This window comes from Anarhichas minor, unplaced genomic scaffold (genome assembly GCF_050575085.1).
Source record: "Anarhichas minor isolate MPS153535 unplaced genomic scaffold, ASM5057508v1 ptg000010l, whole genome shotgun sequence".
In the NCBI taxonomy this organism is placed as follows: domain Eukaryota; kingdom Metazoa; phylum Chordata; class Actinopteri; order Perciformes; family Anarhichadidae; genus Anarhichas; species Anarhichas minor.
Genome location: NW_027466456.1, coordinates 8483919 through 8503448, shown reverse-complemented (window position 1 = coordinate 8503448; position 19530 = coordinate 8483919). Strand labels below are relative to the sequence as shown.

Below are 19530 nucleotides of genomic sequence, written 5' to 3'. Positions count from 1 at the left end.
GTCCTAGCATTGTGCATGCTGGCTCACTGTCGTACTTGAATAGAGCAGAGCCATTGTTAAAAGCACCTGTGCTTTTCTTACTATGATAATCAAAACACCTGCTGAGAAAAAAAGACATTTGGAGGATAATGAGGGTTCCTTTGAAAATATAGAACTCAATCTTTACATCAGAACTATTAAAATCATGATCAAGTTGGAGGTACAATAGACACCTTTATGCACTACTATGAAAATAACAACCAACCAATGACCACCAGTAAAACTAAAGAGTCCATTGGCTCAAATACAATAAATATGTGCTTCAAATTTTCTAATATTATTTTTTGACAATAGACTACTCTAGTTTAGTTTTGTATATACTATTTTGAACTTATAATTGATTACCAAATAATAAACAGTACTTGAAACCAAAATGAGGCTCCTTGTGTTGTTGTAGCACATGCAACAGATTTCATCAGAACTGTATGGAGGTTAATGGTTCACCTCAGTCTGAGAAAAGCAGGTATCTCTTTCACAAATTCATTTGAACACTTTTTCCCCTTAATCTATCAATAACAGCATTATAATTTAATGTTGGCCTACATCAGTGGCTTTTAATTATACTTGAGTGACACAAGTGAAAACTAACGATCATAAAAATTACGAATGTGCTGATGTTCATGAATTTAATGGTCCAAGTTATAGACACTAATCATCTTTATGAAGGTTTACAAAGAATAAACCGGCCAAGTCAACATCAAGCCTTACGTTTAATGATTTATTGTCTGGAAAGCCCATTGTGACTCTTAAAGGGTGCTCTAGATGCAAAGTACAGTATATTAATGCAGCCTGTGTTGAAATGCTATTTGCAAAGAATGATTTAATCTAGAAATGAAAGAAAGTCCACTCCAGTTTCTTTCAAAATAAAAGACAAGATTTATTTTTTTTTACACTGTATACAGTATCCAGTAGTCATCTCGCCCTCAAACTCACTTTCCAAGTGCTTGTACAAGAGTGCACACCAACATTAGGGGGGGAAATATTTGAACTTCAATACAAAACTATTTTCAAACCAGGATGTATATCTGAAGTAACAACCATCTACATAGATTTGATACAGGGGAATTTAAACTGATCCAAAATGATATTAAGTTTTGTTGAAATTCAAACTAACCTTTCTGAATGCAAAAATGCAATAACAAATGTCTAATGTTTAGTGTTTTCCTTTTGGGCTCCGTGAACACAACAAACAACCTGAAGGCTTCATTCAAACTTGATTCCCTGGGCCAGAGGAAGATCTTTGCTGTAGTTTATCGTGCAGGTGGAACGCCTCATGTACTGCTTCCACGAGTCACTGCCAGACTCTCTTCCACCTCCGGTGTGTTTCTCTCCACCAAAGGCGCCTCCGATCTCAGCTCCGCTTGTAGGAATGTTGACATTCACGATGCCGCAGTCGGATCCTTTGGGCCCAAGCCAGCGGAAAACCCGACCCATATCCTGGGTGAAGATGCTGCTGGACAGGCCCTGCTGGACCTCGTTGTTCCAGGCAAACGCTTCCTCTTCCGTCTTGAACTTGAGGACGTACAGTATGGGGACGAAGGTTTCGGTGTGGACAATGGGAGCGTCGTGAGCCAGCCCAGTGATGATGGTGGGCTCCACGTAGTTTCCAGGGCGGTCCATCACCTTTCCTCCGCAGACCACGGTACCACCCTGCTGCTTGGCCTGCTCAATAGCTGCCAGATACTGATCCACAGCTTGTTTGGTGTGCAGAGGCCCATAAAGGGTGGCGGGATCCCAGGGGTCTCCGATGCGGACTTGTTTGTAGGCCTTGGCGACCCTCTCAACCACTGCGTCGTGAAGACTCTCGTGCAGCATCAGCCTCCTGGTTGTGGTGCAGCGCTGACCAGCGGTTCCCACTGATGCAAAGACGGCAGAGGGCACCACGAGATTCAGGTCAGCGTCCTCGAACACAATGATCGCATTGTTTCCGCCGAGCTCCAGCAGCTTACGACCGAACCTATCCTGCACCATCATGGCCACCATCTTGCCAACATGGGTGCTGCCGGTGAACGACACCAGATCTACCCGCTCGTCCTTCGCCATGGCGGTGCCGATATCGGCGCCTCCGCAGGTCATGGAGCAGATGGCTCCGGGCAGGTTGTTGTGCTCCAGCACCTCAGCCACAATCTTGGAAACGGCAACGCTTGTGAGAGGTGTGGTTGGAGCTCCTTTCCAGAGGCAGACATTGCCGCAGGTCAGAGCGATGGCATTGTTCCAGCCGTACACAGCCACGGGGAAGTTGAAGGCCGTGATGATGCCGACAAGACCGACGGGGTTCCACTGTTCGATCAGGGCATGGCCTGGTCTCTCTGAAGGCAGCATGGGCCCGCCAATCATTCTAGACAGACCAACGGCATAATCACAGACATCAACGTATTCCTGAACCTCTCCCACTCCCTCAACGTAGATTTTGCCCATTTCTAGAGCCACCAGGCTCCCGAGGACGTTAATCTTCTTTCTAAGTGCATCTCCGATCTGCCTCACAATCTCTCCTCTTTTGGGAGCTGGAATATCTGCCCACATCTTCCACGCCTCCCTCGTCTTCTGGACAGTTTCTTCATACTCCGCCATGGTTGCCTGGGTTACTCTGGCAATGGGCTCATTGTTGGCGGGGCAGTATGACGTGATGACCTCCCCGCTGCCTCCCCAGCTCCCATTGTAAACGCCAGGGTTGTCCTCAGACAGGCCCAGCTCTTTCAGCCAGGAGTATTTGGGCTGGTTGATGAGGAGACCTGACATGGCTGCTGACTGCTGGCAGTGGACAGACGCAAACTTATGTCTCAAGAGGAGCCTGCTGTGCCGGGCAAAGGTCAGAGTAAGGCAGCGCTGCATGGGTGCTGGAAGTAAATCAAAGTTAAAAATTATTTTACAAGTTTAAAAAGGTTTGAAGAACATTTGAGAAAATGATAGCTGACAAAGCAATTGCATCACAACCTTCAGATGAGCGTGTTCTGTCTGGAGCGGCAACTAACAATTACCAAAAAAAAGTATGTTAATCAACAAATCCACAAGTAATCCAATTACTTGTGGATTTGTTCATTCATTTCAGCTCCAATTTTATCAACTGCTATTCGCAAAATAATATATAACTTGAAGAAGTTGCTTATTAAACTGGGTTATAGGCCACTGCACACGTGCGCTACAGGGAATGAGGACAGTCAACAGGTGTTGACCAGAGACTGCTAATACAGAAATAGGTTACTACAACTCCTGTAAGAATGCATGTATTTAAAGAAACCACGTATAGTGTCGGACATTGTTATTTAGTTGATTAGTTGATTGATAGACACAAGATTTATCTGTAAACATTTTGATGATCGGTTATGCGTTTATCATTTTATTGAACCAAAAATCAACTGGTTCCAGCTCCTGCAGGTGTGAATATCTTCTGGTGTTCTTAATCTGCTACAATATGAAGCAGAATCTCTTTGAGGTTTGCACTGTTGGTGGCACTAAATGGGCAATTTGAGGAGGTCACCGTGGGCTCCATTACTTATTTTCTGATATCTAAAATAGACCAATAGTGAAAATGCACGACAACTTTATATGAAAAATATGTATACAGCAGAAAGTAAATTAACAGAAGCCACACATATTAGGACTGTGACTTAATATTGCTGAAGTTGTATGAGTTTCATTCAAAATAGTCTATGGGTTACATACCCTTAGCTTTTCTCAGACTTTTATACATGTCCAGCAAGTTACTCAACCATATCCAATATGCGCTTGCGCAAGTCACCCAACTTTGGACAACCACGAGGCTTTCGAAACTTTAACTTATTTATGGTATAAAAATTAGAGCGTTGTCCCCGACAATATAACTGAATGTAAGCCAAAACAATAATTGCGTTTGTGAGATTCCGGATTATACAGATCAGTATGTCAGTGTTGCTACTATAGCAGCATGGAGTGACATGGTCGCCGAGATCAGCGTCAATGTTGTTAAGTCTAAACGACCGCAACTCAAGGTCCTGCGGTTACCTCTCACTAACATCACCGTGCATGTATGAAAACTACTCTTACACCATTATTTGCATATAACGTTTCAATGATCAAAAGTAAGTTCATGTTAGTTATGTATCAGTTTTTCACTCACGTTGATATAAAGTGCGCAGGGCCACGTCCGCTCTTGAGAATGGGAGTACTTGCAGTCACGACAGTTACTTTATGTTTCCGGCACAGCGGAACCGGAAGTACTGGTGTTGTGCTGCGTTCTGATTGGACAGCCGCCTCGACGCAGTGTGGCGCCTGCTTTGTGAGGTTGTTCCATGCTAACAAATTTCCTTTGTTGTGATTAACCGTTCAGCGGTTGTGATTCTGCTGTCATCATTTTTTTTATCAAGAAAGTCGTCGTTGAGATCATCTAAAGGATGAGTGGCGGAGTGTATGGAGGCGGTGAGTGGGCTCTCGTGAAATAAAACATAGTTGTCCACGTTGTTCCGTTCGGTAGCTTTAGCCAGCGTAACAGTTAGCTAGCTATGCTAGCTGTGCTAACGTTTAACTCTCGCGGGAGACTAATGCTGGGCTTGGCTAACATCTTTAATCCTCACGCGTTTAGGAATATGTAAATTTGTGAACGCTTCCAGTGCATCATCTGACTCAGTTTAGTTTGTTTATGCAACAACTATGTAACCCCGGTACCGCCTAGCTAGCTAGCTAGGAAATGAATGAAAGTGGGTTTGCCGAACTCATTTTAGCGTTACACATCCAGTTCCGTTTGCGTAACGTTATTATAGCTTCCTTGGATTTGGAGATAAATGTGTCTACTGTTATTGTGCTTAACGAGGGAACGTTATATTTACTTTAAGTACTCTGCATTTTCCCTCTCTCCTCAGATTCACATATCTAAGATATAACTTCACAGATGTCTTTTTCTGAACTGAAAAAAACTTCTGCTGATGATCTGTGTGCTTTATTATGCCATTCATGTCGTTATCAATTGTAATGTTAACTATCCCCTAAACATATATTTGCATTCAGCAACGTAATACGTGTGCTAGCTATAAGTAGCTTTAGTGTAGCGAAGTAAAAAGTAACATTTCAGTACATACAACTTGAAATAATCATCCCTTTCGTGATTTGCATCTTCACACCACATACTTATTTTACTTAAGGTAACACTTTTACCTTTTGAACAATAATATCAGCCGAGGAGCCTGTTATGTGTTGATAGTTTTACCTTTATGTGGCGTGCTATAAGGAAAGACCCATGAATAACAATCCTGGAAGAACTTAATACTGGACGAGCTTTCTCAAGCTGACTTCTGCCAATGGCTTAGCAGACTGAGGTTTTTTGAGGTATTGGCTCGGTATACATTTCTGATGTGTTTATGTGAATATTTGTTGTTTTTTGTGTCGGGGATATTGTTTAAAGAACTGCTCTTTACATACTCTTCAATGAAAAAAAAGTATATATGTTGCAGAATGTAAAATGCCCTTTTAACCCAGAAACCTTCTGAAACTGTTATTGAGTATTTCAAAATCCTGTATAGTATTTGTTGAGGAAGTTGTGCTAACCTTCCTCTCAGATGGATACATTTTTTTTTTTTTTGCAGTTTTTAATCAAATTCTCTTTTTTGCAGATGAGGTGGGAGCTCTGGTGTTCGACATTGGCTCATACACTGTAAGAGCTGGCTACGCAGGAGAAGACTGTCCCAAGGTAAATGGATCACACAGATGACCTGATTAACTATGTCTTTTCTTGCTCTGTGCATCTTCATCTTCCCCTCCGGGTGTTCGACAATGTCAAGAAATGAGGACCATCACCCCGGAGACGGGCGGCATTAATTTAGTTCAGATCGTTCTGGAGTGATTTGCTTGGTTTTGATTAATCTGTGTTTTTAGGTGGAGATGTTGATTGTGTAAATATCAGTTTGATAAGAGAAATGTCAGAGATGAACACTGATGTCCATAATCAAATTCATCTCTGTAATACTGGCCTGGTGCAGATACCACATTCTGATATGCCGTGGTCATCACCTGTAATGAGAGTTGGTTAGAGCAGCAAAAACATACGTTTAATACAATTGATGATGGCTGAATTCCATTTAGCTGCCTCAGTTCCAGGTTCTTGGTAATATTGTGCGGGCTATCTGTGTGTGCAAGATGAATCAGTCAGTACATGCCAAATCACGACAGAGTGACACCAGGTACTTTTGAGCATTTCAAAACTACTGTACTGTCTTTTCTAAGTCAGAGGAGCATTGCCTCACCCTCCGTTTCTCAAAAATGGGAAATTTGTGCTGTTATGTTCGACATTGCAAAACCAGGACTTATGAGAATGTGTCTTGATTTGCATTGTGTCCTGTTGCGTTTTGTCTCGGCTCAGGCGGACTTTCCCACGGTGATAGGTGTGACCATCGACCGAGAGGATGGCAGCACGCCGATGGAGACGGATGGTGACAAGAGCAAGCAGAGCGGCACCACCTACTATATTGATACCAACCAGCTGAGGGTTCCCAGGGAGAGCATGGAGGTCATGTCTCCGCTCAAGAATGGCATGAGTGAGTGTTGACTCGTGGCATGTGATTTTTATTTGTCTTTTTCCCCCCAAATGCATTAAAATCTAAAGAACATTTAGGTTTTTAACTGCCATGTTATTGGGTTAGTGATTGACCAGGCTGTTTCAAACATTGGTACAGTGTTTGTGAAATGCTAAAATATGACCGCAGTTACAACCCATATGAAGATAAGTGGGTTGTGTGTAACTGCATGACCCTGTTTTTCATCATAGTTTGTGACGTAAACTCCAACACTGAATATTTATAATCCTGTATGCGTGAACATATCCATAATTAGAGTCTGTTAGTCTGACAGCCGGCTTTGTAGATGAACTCGTCACAACCCTGACTTGCGTATAGATGACTGTCATTCATCATAAATATTAATGAGATTATTTGAAGACCAAGGCAACTCATTATCATGAGCTCTCCCATCCAGTCTCCGTCTCGGGTTAACCACCATGTCTGCCTGACAGTGGTCATATTTTCCCCATCCTCTTTTGTACTTGTCTATGTTGTGCATGTGTTGGACATCCAAAGCCAGATGTGGGTCTCATGTCCAAGCTGTCTTTGGAATTTAAATTAAACTGTTATTTAAAAAATAATCTGAGGCTCAGTTTCAATCTCATATTTCTCTGCCCCGTTTTCTGTAGATGATGTTTTCCTTACATCTATTCAAAGTTATTTAGCTTAACAGTTATCCAAAATTAGGGCTGAAACAGCTGATTATATGAATTATCAAGAAATCTTTTATTATTTTGATTAATCAATCATTTGTTTAGTCTATTAAATGTTTAAAAACTAGTGAAAAATGCTCTTTGCAATTTCACATAGCCTGTGAGGCTTTCAAATAACTTAAACACACACAACTTATATTAACTACAAATTACAAAAGCCTCACATAGGTGAAGCTGCTTCCAGGGAATGGTGACCTTTTGCCTAAGATATATATTCTTTAAACATTAACCAATTTTCAAAATGGTTGCACATTAATTTCCTCTCTATTGGCCGATCGGGTATTGTCAAGCCAAGCCGAAATTCTCTATTCGACTGTGTTTGATTTCTGACAGCGGCTGTGAAAGGAGCACTCCGGTGCGCTGACCTAGCTAATGATGCTCATCAGAATCTGGTCCAGTGGAGTTTGGCTGGGAGGCTATTTAGAGACGAGTGTGACACCAATCTTAATTGCAGCAGAACAGCATCGTGGGACCACAGGCGCCTTCAGAGGGCTGACCTGGAACATTGGAGCCCGATGCTCAATTTTTTTTATCTAAAAAAAAAAACCTCATCGTTGCTCTGTTTTCTCCACCATCTGACCCAGCAACCATGATGGCGATGATGGATGCACAATTTGTTTGTGACGTTGATTATTTTTTTTTTTTTTGTAGGCCTGAAGCCATAAATATAGTAAAGACATATCTTGAGGACATACGTAGTTGCAATGTTATTTCCCAAATTTTGCCTATCTCATGTTAAGCACAGATTGTTGACATTTAACAAGCCCCATCTGTGTTTTCTCTTCCGTCTCTTTCACAGTTGAGGACTGGGACAGTTTCCAGGCCATTCTGGATCACACCTACAAGATGCACTTCAAGTCTGAACCCAGCTTGCATCCAGTGCTCATGTCAGAAGCATCGGTGAGTTGGCATTTGTACGAGCTAGAGTCTGAACCAACACTGGTTGGTAGCTACGTGTTCTGTGATTGCACCATGGCCAAACAGTGTTCACATAGTTTGAATTCATCAGCAAACAGCGAAATGGTGGCAGATTTAAAGTCCGGTTCTGTTTTAGAATATTAACATGTTAGTTGAATACTCATAGTAGCTGACGAGCTTTTTGAGATGCTGTTTGCTTTAGCAGTAATCCACATATGATGAGGTGAGGATTTGAATTTAAGAGCTTGTTTCCTGCTCTGGTCCTCATCACCTCATGAAGAAACTCCGTAGTTTGTGTTGCGCTGACATTAATCTTTTGCGAGCGGCCTATTTTCTGTTTTGTGTCCGCAGTGGAACACACGAGCGAAACGAGAGAAACTGACAGAGCTGATGTTTGAACATTACAACATTCCTGCCTTCTTCCTCTGCAAATCTGCCGTGCTATCTGCGTATCCTTTACTACTTCACTTCATCCAGAAAAGGATGGGAGACGAAGCTAATATGAGATATTTTCCATTAAGTGTCTGATAATGCTCTGAGAGTACTGTTTCTCTGATGAACAGTCTGTTAAACTAGTACCGTATATTTTACCTGTTGAACTGGGTTACATTTCCTTCACTCAGAGTGTCTAAGCTTTGCCAACGGGCGATCGACAAGCTTGGTCCTGGACAGCGGCGCCACACACACCACAGCAATTCCAGTGCACGATGGCTACGTCCTGCAGCAAGGTATTATCATAAATCATTCACCACAAGTTGATCATCTACCGGCATAATTTATTTTGTTTACATATTAACTAATCACCTAAGATGAGTAATGGAAAATGTATAACGCATGTGTTATCTTGTATGATTAATGTTGCCATCTGCTGGTTGGAGCTTGCATCTCAGCCTTGCCCATCAAGCCGGCTGTTCCCACAAATGTTATTACAAGCTTCTGTTGTCGTCATGAACTATTGTTGGTGCAACAGTAATTCTCACGTTTTTTATTTCAGATGAAACTAAATCGTGTCGTAAAACAGCAACATAATGCTTTCTGATACAAAGAGAAACAAAGACAAGAGATTGCTAATTCATTAAAGGCACATCAAGAGATTTATCCAGTTGAGCAAGTTTTTAAAACAATGTGTGTGGAGTTGCTTATATGTATGTGTGTGTGTGTGTGTGTGTGTGTGTGTGTGTGTGTGTGTGTGTGTGTGTGTGTGTGTGTGTGTGTGTGTGTGTGTGTGTGTGTGTGTGTGTGTGTGTGTGTGTGTGTGTGTGTGTGTGTGTGTGTGTGTGTGTGTGTGTGTGTGTGTGTGTATGTAAGAATGGTAGAGATTTACTGTGTTCCTTCAGGTCATGTGTTTTTTTATTCTCTCCGACAGGCATCGTCAAATCGCCCCTGGCTGGAGACTTCATGAGCATGCAGTGCCGGGAGCTTTTTCAAGATTTAAGTGTTGAAATAATCCCCCCGTACATGATTGCATCAAAGGTAAGATAACGCTATTGTAGAGAATCTCATTTCAGTGTTTCACAGGTGGAACAGTGTATTTCTAATAATCTAGTAGAAATATTTTGGATGTATTGCTCGAGCCTGAAACCCGTTCCTGAGTCTTTGTGTTGTATTGCACATGTAAGTGGCTTTATGGTTCAGGACAGGTGAAGATGGTGTCTTGCAAATAAACGATAAAAACATCCATACATTGGTGAAATTAAATACAGTATAATTTTTCCTGCTGGTAAATTTGATTAACTGGCTGTTAAAATACGTTACGGTTAAAGCATATTAACATCCCTGTTTTAGGTAGTGTGATCATAATATGATCTATGTTCACTCTTGGATATACATGCATATAGAAACCGTATGCACTGAATGATAGTGTGGAGGGATTTAATAAAGAGAACCAGCTCTTATCTGCAGCACACAGGCCCAAGTTTAGAAATCAAATCATCCTAAAATTGGACCAGGAAGCTTTAACTCAACTCTTCATTGTGCGTTATGAGTCTTTATTCGCCCTTATTGTCATCTTCCTTCATACCACACACTGAACCACTGTTTGTCTTTACAGGATGGAGTGCGGGAGGCATCGCCGGCCAGCTGGAAGAAAAAGGAGAAACTACCTCAAGTCACTCGCTCATGGCACAACTACATGTGTAATGTAAGCAGCAAACTCTGAAACACTCTTTTGTTGTGACCTTGCAGTAATGAAGGAATTGTTGTTTTGGTTGGTATGTGTTGTGTTTGGTTGAATGTGTGCCAACTTGTCTTTCTTAATATTTGCAGTGCGTGATCCAGGACTTCCAGGCATCTGTGCTGCAGGTGTCCGACTCGCCATATGATGAACAGTAAGAGCATTATTTGCATCTTAATATGAATCTGATGTTAACGTAGACATTGTCATTTACTTTAACGCTCAGCTTATGTGGAGGTTTGCAAAAGTGAACTTCTGCTGAAAGGTTAAGATGTGAGTTTCATCCCAAAATAACTAACTCGCAAGTAGGGCTGGGCAATACGGCCCATTCTTGATAACATTAGATGTTCTAGCTGCAAATATAGCGAAATGTCTTTATGGAATAACCACATGTCAGGGCCTATTTGTGTATACTCTTGTGTGAATTAAATACGTGACAAATAAAAAGTACTTTCTCATTTCATTAACAACTTTCGTGCAAAATTAGCATAACAGTTTCAAGGGAAATTATAGAGAAAACATAAATAAATATTCCAAGCTATACACTGACAATCTAATTATTCTGTATTTGAGTGCATTCATGTAAACATTAAGACAATAGTTTGATTTAATTAGACCGGGGTATTCCCGTGAGCAGAATTCTTTGGTTGAACAATAAAGATGTAAAAACAAAACTGCAATCTTCAAATTATATTGCCTTTAAATATTTCAGATTTTTCTGAGAATTTTTTTCTGAGGAGTTTGTGCTTGTTGTAATCAATTTAATTTAGAAGATGTTACTGTGATATTTGATTGAAGACATTGAAAGACAATTAATTGTCATATTGGGAAATGGTGCTGCCGTACTCACAGGTGACCCTCCTCTCTTTCATCAGGGTTGCTGCACAGATGCCCACAGTGCACTATGAGCTGCCCAACGGCTACAACTGTGACTTCGGGGCCGAGAGGCTGAAGATCCCAGAGGGGCTGTTTGACCCCTCTAATGCCAAGGTGTGTGTGTGTGTTATTAATGTGTAGTAACAGGGCAGACTAAATAGCTCAACATGCTGCCCCCCAAAAAAAGGAAAGCTCTGTCATGAAAAGTTGTTTAAAGCGTCCAGATGTGTTGCAGAATATTTTTGTGAAAATGTAATTTAATGATGTTTGTTGTGATCGCTGCAGGGCCTGTCTGGAAACACCATGTTGGGAGTCGGTCATGTGGTGACGACCAGCGTGGGAATGTGTGACATCGACATCCGGCCGGTAATTATCAACATGCTTTATCACACGGGTCACACCTATTCCTGGTGTCTTCTTTGAGACGCTTGAGTTTAACTTTTATCCGTTAAAAAACTTACTATGTAAAAAAAATGATCATGCAGGAAATCCCTGTCTATTGTCTGCGCCCAAAACAACATGTATACAAGTTTTGGTAATGAATTAATTCCTTGTTGCTGTCTTCAGCATGGCTTTAAAAACATAAAGCCTAATTTGCTGAACCTTTCTGACTTTGTGCCTCAGGGTCTGTATGGCAGTGTGGTGGTGACCGGAGGAAACACGCTCATTCAGGGCTTCACAGACAGACTGAACAGAGAACTCTCCCAGAAAACACCTCCGGTGAGTTCATGCCAGCCCCTCCTAACACAGTATTAGTTAATGACAACACGAGTTAATAAATAATGATTGATTTGTGCACACAGTTTCTTATGTGGTCTGATCATTTAAGTACATTCCTTAACACCGCGATATTTCCTGCCAGAGTTTTAACATGTTTTTCTGTGATTTACAGAGCATGAGGCTGAAGCTGATAGCCAACAACACGACAGTGGAGCGCCGCTTCAGTGCCTGGATAGGAGGCTCCATCCTGGCATCACTCGTAAGGACACAAAGCAGTTAAAACTGTGTTATATAAATATACCAACAACAGGTTTTTAATCGTTATGACATTAGTTCTTGAGGTACACTCCTATGGTTGCAAAAAGAAGTCTATGAGAAAGACCCCACTTGATCAAGTAAACATGAGTTTATGGTCTGAATCTCTAGGTCTTGTTCAATACAGCATGATGTCCATTTAGAGTAGACTATAAAGCAGGGTATGCTTAATGGCGTGGCTACCGCAATGTGTCAGGTACACATTGTCCGTGTAAGTTTAACTTGGTCGCCTAAAATATTGATAAAAGCGGTGGCAAAATGCATGAGCTCTGTAATCACATAATCCACTTTGCTGAACAGCTTTGTCTTTGCTTGTGTGTGTGTATTCAGGCCTCTCCTTCTTTCATCCTGATTTATTGAAACTAAACATGTTTTCCGTGTCAACCAGGGAACCTTCCAGCAGATGTGGATCTCCAAACAGGAGTATGAGGAGGGAGGAAAGCAGTGTGTAGACAGGAAGTGCCCTTGAATCGACAACCCAACCCCCTCCATCACTGTCTTCGCCACAAGCTCACGAGTTCACCTCTGGCCCCGGACTCAGGAACACCCACAGATGATCACTCTTGTTTTGTATGATTTGTTTTTTAAAAAGTTTGTTAATATGCCGCCTGTCTGGGATTTATTGTGAAAATCAGACAAACATCTACAAAGTAAACTGTCACTATGATGAAAGATGGTTTGAGTTCCATTGTTTGTCATTACAGTCGAGTCGGTTGCCTTTTTTCTAGATATGAGTTTTGTGGAAACAAAAAAAAAATTCTGGAATTGACAAAAGCTGAAGAACCTGTTGTCCTCGTCTTCCCTCCCACTTCAGACATTGACGTGTTCTAAGGATCATTAAATACGAGTGTGTAGCTTCTAAATCAAGTTTTTGATTACAATGTGGAGAAACACAATTTGCTTTAAAAGGTTTCTGCTGACACGGTAACACTTGGGTGATGTATATTTGGAGGACTGACCTTATGTTTGGGGTGAATCTTTTTTTGTGTAGTAAGTAAACTCTGAGGCAAAACCCTGTTCTTGCTTATTTGTGTCAACAAATACATCTATTTAATTTTCATTGTTTAAGTGTGTGATGTGAAGTTTGTTTCACTTTTACATGTACATGATTTTAATTATAGGGGTGTCTTGTATTAATTGCTTTTAATGTGTTTGTTGGACATAAACAGGTTCACATTTTGATAACTATCAAATTACTGTAAAGTTGCATTAACATAATCTACAAACTGAATACTCATTTTACAGACTAGTAATGATGAGAACACATGTTTTGATATTAACTTTTAAAAATAAAACAGCAACCAACACATTTCAGGGTGATGTAGCATGGTTTATCGTATAGGATCAAATAAATCAAACACTCATACGCAACATAGGACAACCGTTTTAGACCGATGATGTGACATGAGCCGATTCAGACCCGAGTATTCATATTAACTCAGCAGATAAATAAATGCAGAGAAGGCCTTGTGGACAGCTGGACAGCTGTCAAATACGCCTTAATTGTAAAATATGCACTTGAAGTTTTATGATTCAGAAACTTTTACTTGAGGAAACTTCTCCTTGAGTTCGGACTGAGTTCTCCTCTCCAAGCTGGCATTCCTGGCCTTCTGTCGAATGTGCTTCTCTATGCGCAGCCTGCAAGACAGAAAAATATGAAAACAAATAAAAATCTGTATTTTGTTTTTTGTAAGTAAACAGGAATTTTGCACAACATAAGTTAGGGTTAAACTCTCCACACATCTTTTACAGTGTGTAAACAAAAGGGCGTAAAAGGACGTGTGCCGTATCTTACCGTATGTGAGGTTGGACGAACTTGGGTGTGAAGAAGGGCTTTCGCTTGTACCTTCTGTTCATGTACCAAGGAATAGCATATTCTTTGAATCGATACCTGAGGGAAAGAAAAAATAAAGTGAGTGATGCCACATTTTATTTTCTAAATGGCCCTTTAGATCTACTGCAATCAAGTAACAGACCACCGGCAGAAAGTCTACAATGAAATTCTGTTGAAATCTGGACCAGGTTTGGATTGTAACATTAAGTGTGCATCTTTGGGCTCAGGCAAAGTTTCCTCATAAAACATTTGTACAGCTGATTTTTGTCAACGCATTTTAAATCCTGCATTGTTTACATACATGTAAACTAGCTAGGAGTCTTCTTCCCCGTCCTATTCCAGCATATCTTGGCTTGTTACATATATTGAGCAGTGGAATAGTAAAAACATGCATGTCCATGAAATGGGGATCTAAACATCGAAAAACAGCTTCATAGTGCTGCTAGAGATCAAAGAGATGGATTTTTGTGTGACGTGATCCTGCGATTCTCACGTAATCGAGACATCGCGAGAATCCAGCTACTGTGCAACGTAACAAAAACTACATAGGGAACCTTTAAAATATTGTGTGCTGCATTTCCGATATAATTTATACGGAGAATCTGCCCTCACCAGTAGACGTGTCCACATTTGTTCCTTCTCCAGGCTCCTGGTCTGCCTTTCTCCTGGCCCGTCTGCAGCAGTCGCAGAGCAGTCTCTCGCTCTGTCACCACCGTCTCCAGTCTGATCATTGACCGCTCCACCTGGGAGGAGAAGAGGACAGCAAGAGTTAGCTCAGCCAGGGCTCCTACTTAAATAGAAACCCTGCATCCCACCTACCGCTGACAGAGGTCTACAGTAATGGAGGAGATGTCACTTGAGCATCATACAAACCTTCCTTGTTCTTTCTGGACTCGGCATCTGAACCCTTTGCCTCTTTGATTCCTGCTCCAGTGTGACCAGCAAGTTCTTTTCTTTTAACAGCACATACCTGAGATAGAACGAGAGTGAAACACAAAGCTGAGAAATGTTCAAAAACACTGTGACGCACCAGTGGGATCTCTACAGTGCTTACCAGAGTTTGTGTAAATCTTCATTGCTCTTTGTCCTCAGTTGTTTGGCAGTCCATGGTGCACCTGTTAAATGTTCAAACAATGTTCTATTGTTAAAGCTACGAGCCGACTGTGCAGCCATAGTGGAGGAGCCATCTTCAGTGTTTTACCTGACTTCACGTTGGACTCTCCCCAGTTCTCGGGGACGTCAAAGAACTCGTCCAGCCCTCTCCTGCTGATGGTGGTGTGCAGGGCTCGACACTGACCCACAGAGGTGCTGGGACTGTACCAAGACAGGGCAGCAAGGGGAGACTTTTCCCTGGTGGGTGCAAAATAAATTCACATTACAAGACTTAAAAGGGATAATCAAACTTAAATTAGAATTGGTATTCCATTTTCCTAACCTAAATCCTTTATAGATTCCACACAAACCTCCATTGAGGAGCAGAGCCAGTGTAAACCGTGAACACGTTATATATATATACGTATATATATATGTCATGTTTTACTCTTAAATTAACGTTACCTGTGAATATGAGGCTGGTACTTGGTCAAAGCAGAAGAACAGTGCTGGGTAGTTATCGCTGAGGATATCCTAAAGACATTTTGAAACTGTTTGCAAAGAGTCAAAACGCGTCCTGCTGATGAGGACGTCGCCATCTTTACCGTTGTCCTTCCCACTTTACCCACAATGCATTTTTCTACACCTAATACTTTTTTAAAATTGTTTTGCTTTTTTCAGCTATTAATATATATTTATGCAATGACTACTATACACTATGCCTACACAATAACACAATTTAATTCAAATACAAATCTACCTATCTGCCCTCACTAAAGATGGCGGTTTCCGCTTCAGTCTGTCATCAACCAATCAGAGCTCGTGTTGTTGAACTGCCGTCCCTTTGTAGAGATGGTGGGTATGAGTGTTCTCAGGTCTGCTGCTGCTTTTGCAGCCAGACTGAGTCCTCTGAAATCTGGAAATAATGCGGCAAATTTACTCTCTCGAGCAATCCCGCGGACAGATAAAGGTAAGAGACGCCCTGGTTCTCTAAAGAGTACGAAGGTGCCCCTAAAGGTGGCCGTCTCTTCTCATGACCTTGTGCCGAGGCTTGTTAGCTTGCTAGCTTGCTAATATTAACTTTACCGTTCGTCCTGCTGTCAACACAAAGTACGTAACGTTAGTAGGTTCGTAACGTTACTTTAATAGTTATATAGCTGCTCACTCTTATTTTGTTCATATTGTTGATTTATTGACAAGAAGACACATTTTAGGAATGATCATGAGTATTGTGGATATTGTAAACACTGATTGTTTAGTTTACTACTACAGCCTAATAAGTTCATAACATTATCACAAGAACCAGAATGTAAGTCACTCTGGTCTTATATTATGAATACTATGTCAATAAAGCACACCCCTTTTATTTTTTTAAATACATGCTCACAACTCATGCTTGTCTTACAGTGGCTGTTCGTTGGGGTCATGGAAAGAAAATGTTTGTCATCAAACCCACTGACTTCTACGACAGGAGATTTCTGCGCTTATTGGTGAGTACGGTAACACCATCTCATTCATTTCCTGCGATCACGACACATTTAGGGTTTTTGTTGGGCTCAATTTGGTGTCTGCAGTAGATGATAATATCAATGCCATCAGTAGTCGGTCTTCAGACATTTCAGTGTGTTGATAACCAAGACATTTAAGTGGAGCCCTGCTGTACCTGCTCACTCTTTAACCGATACTAGAAGCCTCTAATCTAATGTTACTCGAGTTCAGGAACACAACTTGAAATAGTGTTGGGGACCAACCATCTGTTTGCATCACTGCTCAAAGCTCATGTCATATTTATATTTCACAAATGAAGATGCCCTAATCCAGAAGGACTTTTATTCCAGCATTAGAATAAGCCTCCACCTTTTGTTTATTAACATTACATGGAGCCATTAGTGAGCCACGCAAACATCAAACCCAAAGTGGACAAAATTAAACAATTACTCCTGTGCTATTAGTTTCTATATAGAAGTCCTATGTAATGAAATAAAAGCTATGCATAAAATGTCAACTACTTTAGCATCAAAGCAACAGTTAGACCTCCAGTCTTGATCAGCCCTCATGCAGAACAACATTACAATTTTCAGTATTTCATTTTATCTTTTCAGCAATTTTACGTCCTGCTGACCGGCATTCCTGTGGCTGTCATTGCCACATGTGTGAACGTCTTCGTCGGTAAGTAACGATATGTCTTCGTGTTTTTGTGTGTGTTATTTGGACCATTGGATAATATTTGGTCATTTAAAGATGTTATTTGAGGAGTAAGTTGCGTGTTACTTTGAATTGAACTTTGGTGTGATTGTGTTGTGAAGGTGAAGCAGAGCTGGTTGAAGCTCCTGAGGACTACGAACCTGAGCACTGGGAGTACTACAAGGTACTTAGCTTGTTCAACTACTTGATTACTTTAACTGAAAAAAATCAGTGATTGTTTATTGAGATGAAATACATTTGCAGTCATTACAAATATTCTTGTCATGTGTGTTTTTCCCTGTCATGTCAGCATCCCATCACCAGGTGGATTACACGGACCTTCTATGATTCCCCAGTGAAGGACTATGAAAAGATGATGGCTGCAATCCAGATAGAGAAAGAAAAGGCAGACATGAGGTGAGTTTTAGTACTACCGTGTTATGTTGTAGCTTCTGTCACCAAAATACTGTCTCGTATGAAGGCCAGAACACAGTTGTGATACAGGGACACGAAGACATTTCTAACTAAACAACTAGTAGTTGTTCGCTGCTATATTAATGCTCTGAATATCTCCAGCACAGAAAAAAAAAAAAAGTGAGGTTAGTATCCTGAAAAGAAAAGGTCTTATTTCCTTGTATTAAAGTTTTTAGCAAAGACAAAAAGGTACTGGTGTTGTATAGTGCAACATTATTACAATACTGATAGAAGTTGGTTACTTCACATAGCACAGTCAGTGGCATCATTGCTATAAGTATGAGTGCAAGTGATTCATTTGAAGGTTTCAGATTTCTGTTGGTTAAACATGTGTGAGGTTAGATTCCTGTGCATGTTTAATTGAATTTCATGGAATTCCGCTAATATCTGGTGCCATTGTTGTCTGAATGTATTTCATTGTAACAAGTGTCCAGTTGCACTGAAGCATCCAGGGAGCAGATGTGCTTTGGTGTTGAGGAGGAAGTTTTGTCTGTGGCAGTTAGAGCGGCTGTCGTAGCCCTTTGTTCAGTCATACAACTGTGTTTTGTTCCAGTGTCAAATGTGTGTTAAAATATTTTTTATGTAACTTGCCAAACTGAAATGGATTGTTTCTAACACACCAAACATGAGCTGTATATGAATATATGATTTAAAAGGGAATGTGTTTAAAACATTTTTTTTGATCAAGCACACCTCCTGTATAAGACCGGATGCAAACTGCAATAGAAGTATCTGTGTTTCTTTATGTTGGTCCCAAAGTCAGCCCATGGCAGTGCAGTTCTCAACGTCTGTTGCACCAATTTCTGTGTTAAACATTCACTGAGCATTTCCGTTAAAAGGAACCACTCAAATCCTGACGATAGACACCTGAACACAAAGGTTTGACATAACTGTAATCACCAGTGACTTACACGGTTACGCTTTTAGATTCCATTCCTGTGTGAGTCTACTAGTTTAATCACACGAGAATCGTTGATGATCTGATTTTTCTGAAGAAATATGTCATCATTTTTCTTTTGTCCTGGCTTTGTGAAAAGAGAGTGAAGAGTGTTCTAGCAATAGTCTGGGATTCACAGCTCGCTCTAGTTTTCCATTTCTAAAGCATGATTTCATCAATTCACTGCCTGTTTGTCGTCAACAGACTGACGCAGCTGGAGGTGCGTCGACAGATGAGGACAAGGGGAGACGGCCCCTGGTTCCAGGTGGAGACCCTCAACAAGGAGCTGATTGACTACAGCCACAAGTCAAACCCTGACAATTAATCCAGACGCGTCTGCCATCAGTACATCAAGCCGATCAATCTCACTGTTTGTACATTTTCCCCCCTCTTGCGTAAATAAAGTATCTATATGGACTCTGATATTTTGTCCTCTTGTGTCTTTATTTGTACTGCTGTGTCCTGTCACGGTTCAAAAACATGCCGTATGGGTGAACTAGTGATTGTCTGATTCGTCCCATAGCTGTGAATACAAGTGCGAGTGCTCGTCTAGCTACATGTGATAGATTGGCTACCTGTCTTGTATAATAAAGTATTGATAAAAGTAGCTTCTTGTAGTCATAAAATCCTAAAGACACCTATCCCTACCAGAGGGCCACCGTAGTTCTCCTACACGCTTAGAGATGGAGTGAATGTTGTTGCTTGCAATCTGCAACCTCACCACTAGATGC

At 41.1% G+C, this 19530-nt stretch overlaps 4 protein-coding genes across 5 annotated transcripts; 2 read left to right on the top strand and 2 right to left on the bottom strand.

The window, feature by feature from the left end:
* Window positions 1-891: 891 nt before the first annotated feature.
* On the bottom strand, window positions 892-4199 carry aldh7a1 (aldehyde dehydrogenase 7 family, member A1). Of its 2 annotated transcripts, XM_076088038.1 has the most exons (3): window positions 4136-4175; window positions 2974-3006; window positions 892-2876 (listed from the first exon to the last, which is right to left on the bottom strand). In XM_076088038.1, exon 3 carries the CDS (start codon window positions 2869-2871, stop codon window positions 1243-1245), a length of 1629 nt encoding a protein of 542 aa, XP_075944153.1. In that variant the 5' UTR covers window positions 2872-2876; window positions 2974-3006; window positions 4136-4175; the 3' UTR covers window positions 892-1242. The 2 variants fall into 2 exon arrangements, with proteins under 2 accessions (XP_075944153.1, XP_075944152.1); XM_076088037.1 differs by lacking the exon at window positions 2974-3006 and having other exon boundaries at window positions 4136-4199.
* Window positions 4200-4253: 54 nt separating this feature from the next.
* Window positions 4254-13592, top strand: actl6a (actin-like 6A). The gene is made up of 14 exons (XM_076088035.1): window positions 4254-4434; window positions 5622-5698; window positions 6368-6542; window positions 8076-8176; window positions 8546-8643; window positions 8828-8922; window positions 9561-9667; window positions 10245-10334; window positions 10460-10521; window positions 11243-11357; window positions 11529-11609; window positions 11868-11963; window positions 12136-12222; window positions 12667-13592. The coding sequence occupies exons 1-14, from the start codon at window positions 4410-4412 to the stop codon at window positions 12745-12747; spliced, it is 1290 nt and encodes a 429-aa protein (XP_075944150.1). The 5' UTR covers window positions 4254-4409; the 3' UTR covers window positions 12748-13592.
* mrpl47 (mitochondrial ribosomal protein L47) lies at window positions 12251-15828 on the bottom strand. The gene is made up of 7 exons (XM_076088036.1): window positions 15670-15828; window positions 15314-15462; window positions 15167-15227; window positions 14986-15082; window positions 14725-14855; window positions 14074-14169; window positions 12251-13916 (listed from the first exon to the last, which is right to left on the bottom strand). Exons 1-7 carry the CDS (start codon window positions 15801-15803, stop codon window positions 13805-13807), a joined length of 780 nt encoding a protein of 259 aa, XP_075944151.1. The 5' UTR covers window positions 15804-15828; the 3' UTR covers window positions 12251-13804.
* Window positions 15829-16040: 212 nt separating this feature from the next.
* ndufb5 (NADH:ubiquinone oxidoreductase subunit B5) lies at window positions 16041-19222 on the top strand. The gene is made up of 6 exons (XM_076088034.1): window positions 16041-16174; window positions 16612-16694; window positions 17307-17373; window positions 17511-17572; window positions 17699-17805; window positions 19004-19222. Exons 1-6 carry the CDS (start codon window positions 16057-16059, stop codon window positions 19122-19124), a joined length of 558 nt encoding a protein of 185 aa, XP_075944149.1. The 5' UTR covers window positions 16041-16056; the 3' UTR covers window positions 19125-19222.
* Window positions 19223-19530: the final 308 nt, after the last annotated feature.

Excerpts from the sequence above, each read along its gene's own strand:
- aldh7a1 (XM_076088037.1), bottom strand. The coding sequence starts at position 2,871 with ATGCAGCGCTGCCTTACTCTGACCTTTGCCCGGCACAGCAGGCTCCTC.
- ndufb5 (XM_076088034.1), top strand. The coding sequence starts at position 16,057 with ATGGTGGGTATGAGTGTTCTCAGGTCTGCTGCTGCTTTTGCAGCCAGA. Across the intron at positions 16,695-17,306 it reads GGAGATTTCTGCGCTTATTG|CAATTTTACGTCCTGCTGAC; the intron begins GTGAGTACGGTA and ends TTATCTTTTCAG. Across the intron at positions 17,374-17,510 it reads ATGTGTGAACGTCTTCGTCG|GTGAAGCAGAGCTGGTTGAA; the intron begins GTAAGTAACGAT and ends TGTGTTGTGAAG.
- actl6a (XM_076088035.1), top strand. The coding sequence starts at position 4,410 with ATGAGTGGCGGAGTGTATGGAGGCG. Across the intron at positions 8,923-9,560 it reads TGGCTACGTCCTGCAGCAAG|GCATCGTCAAATCGCCCCTG; the intron begins GTATTATCATAA and ends TCTCTCCGACAG. Across the intron at positions 11,610-11,867 it reads GTGACATCGACATCCGGCCG|GGTCTGTATGGCAGTGTGGT; the intron begins GTAATTATCAAC and ends TTTGTGCCTCAG.
- mrpl47 (XM_076088036.1), bottom strand. The coding sequence starts at position 15,803 with ATGGCGACGTCCTCATCAGCAGGACGCGTTTTGACTCTTTGCAAACAG. Across the intron at positions 15,083-15,166 it reads GAAGATTTACACAAACTCTG|GTATGTGCTGTTAAAAGAAA; the intron begins GTAAGCACTGTA and ends GTTCTATCTCAG. Across the intron at positions 14,170-14,724 it reads AAATGTGGACACGTCTACTG|GTATCGATTCAAAGAATATG; the intron begins GTGAGGGCAGAT and ends TCTTTCCCTCAG.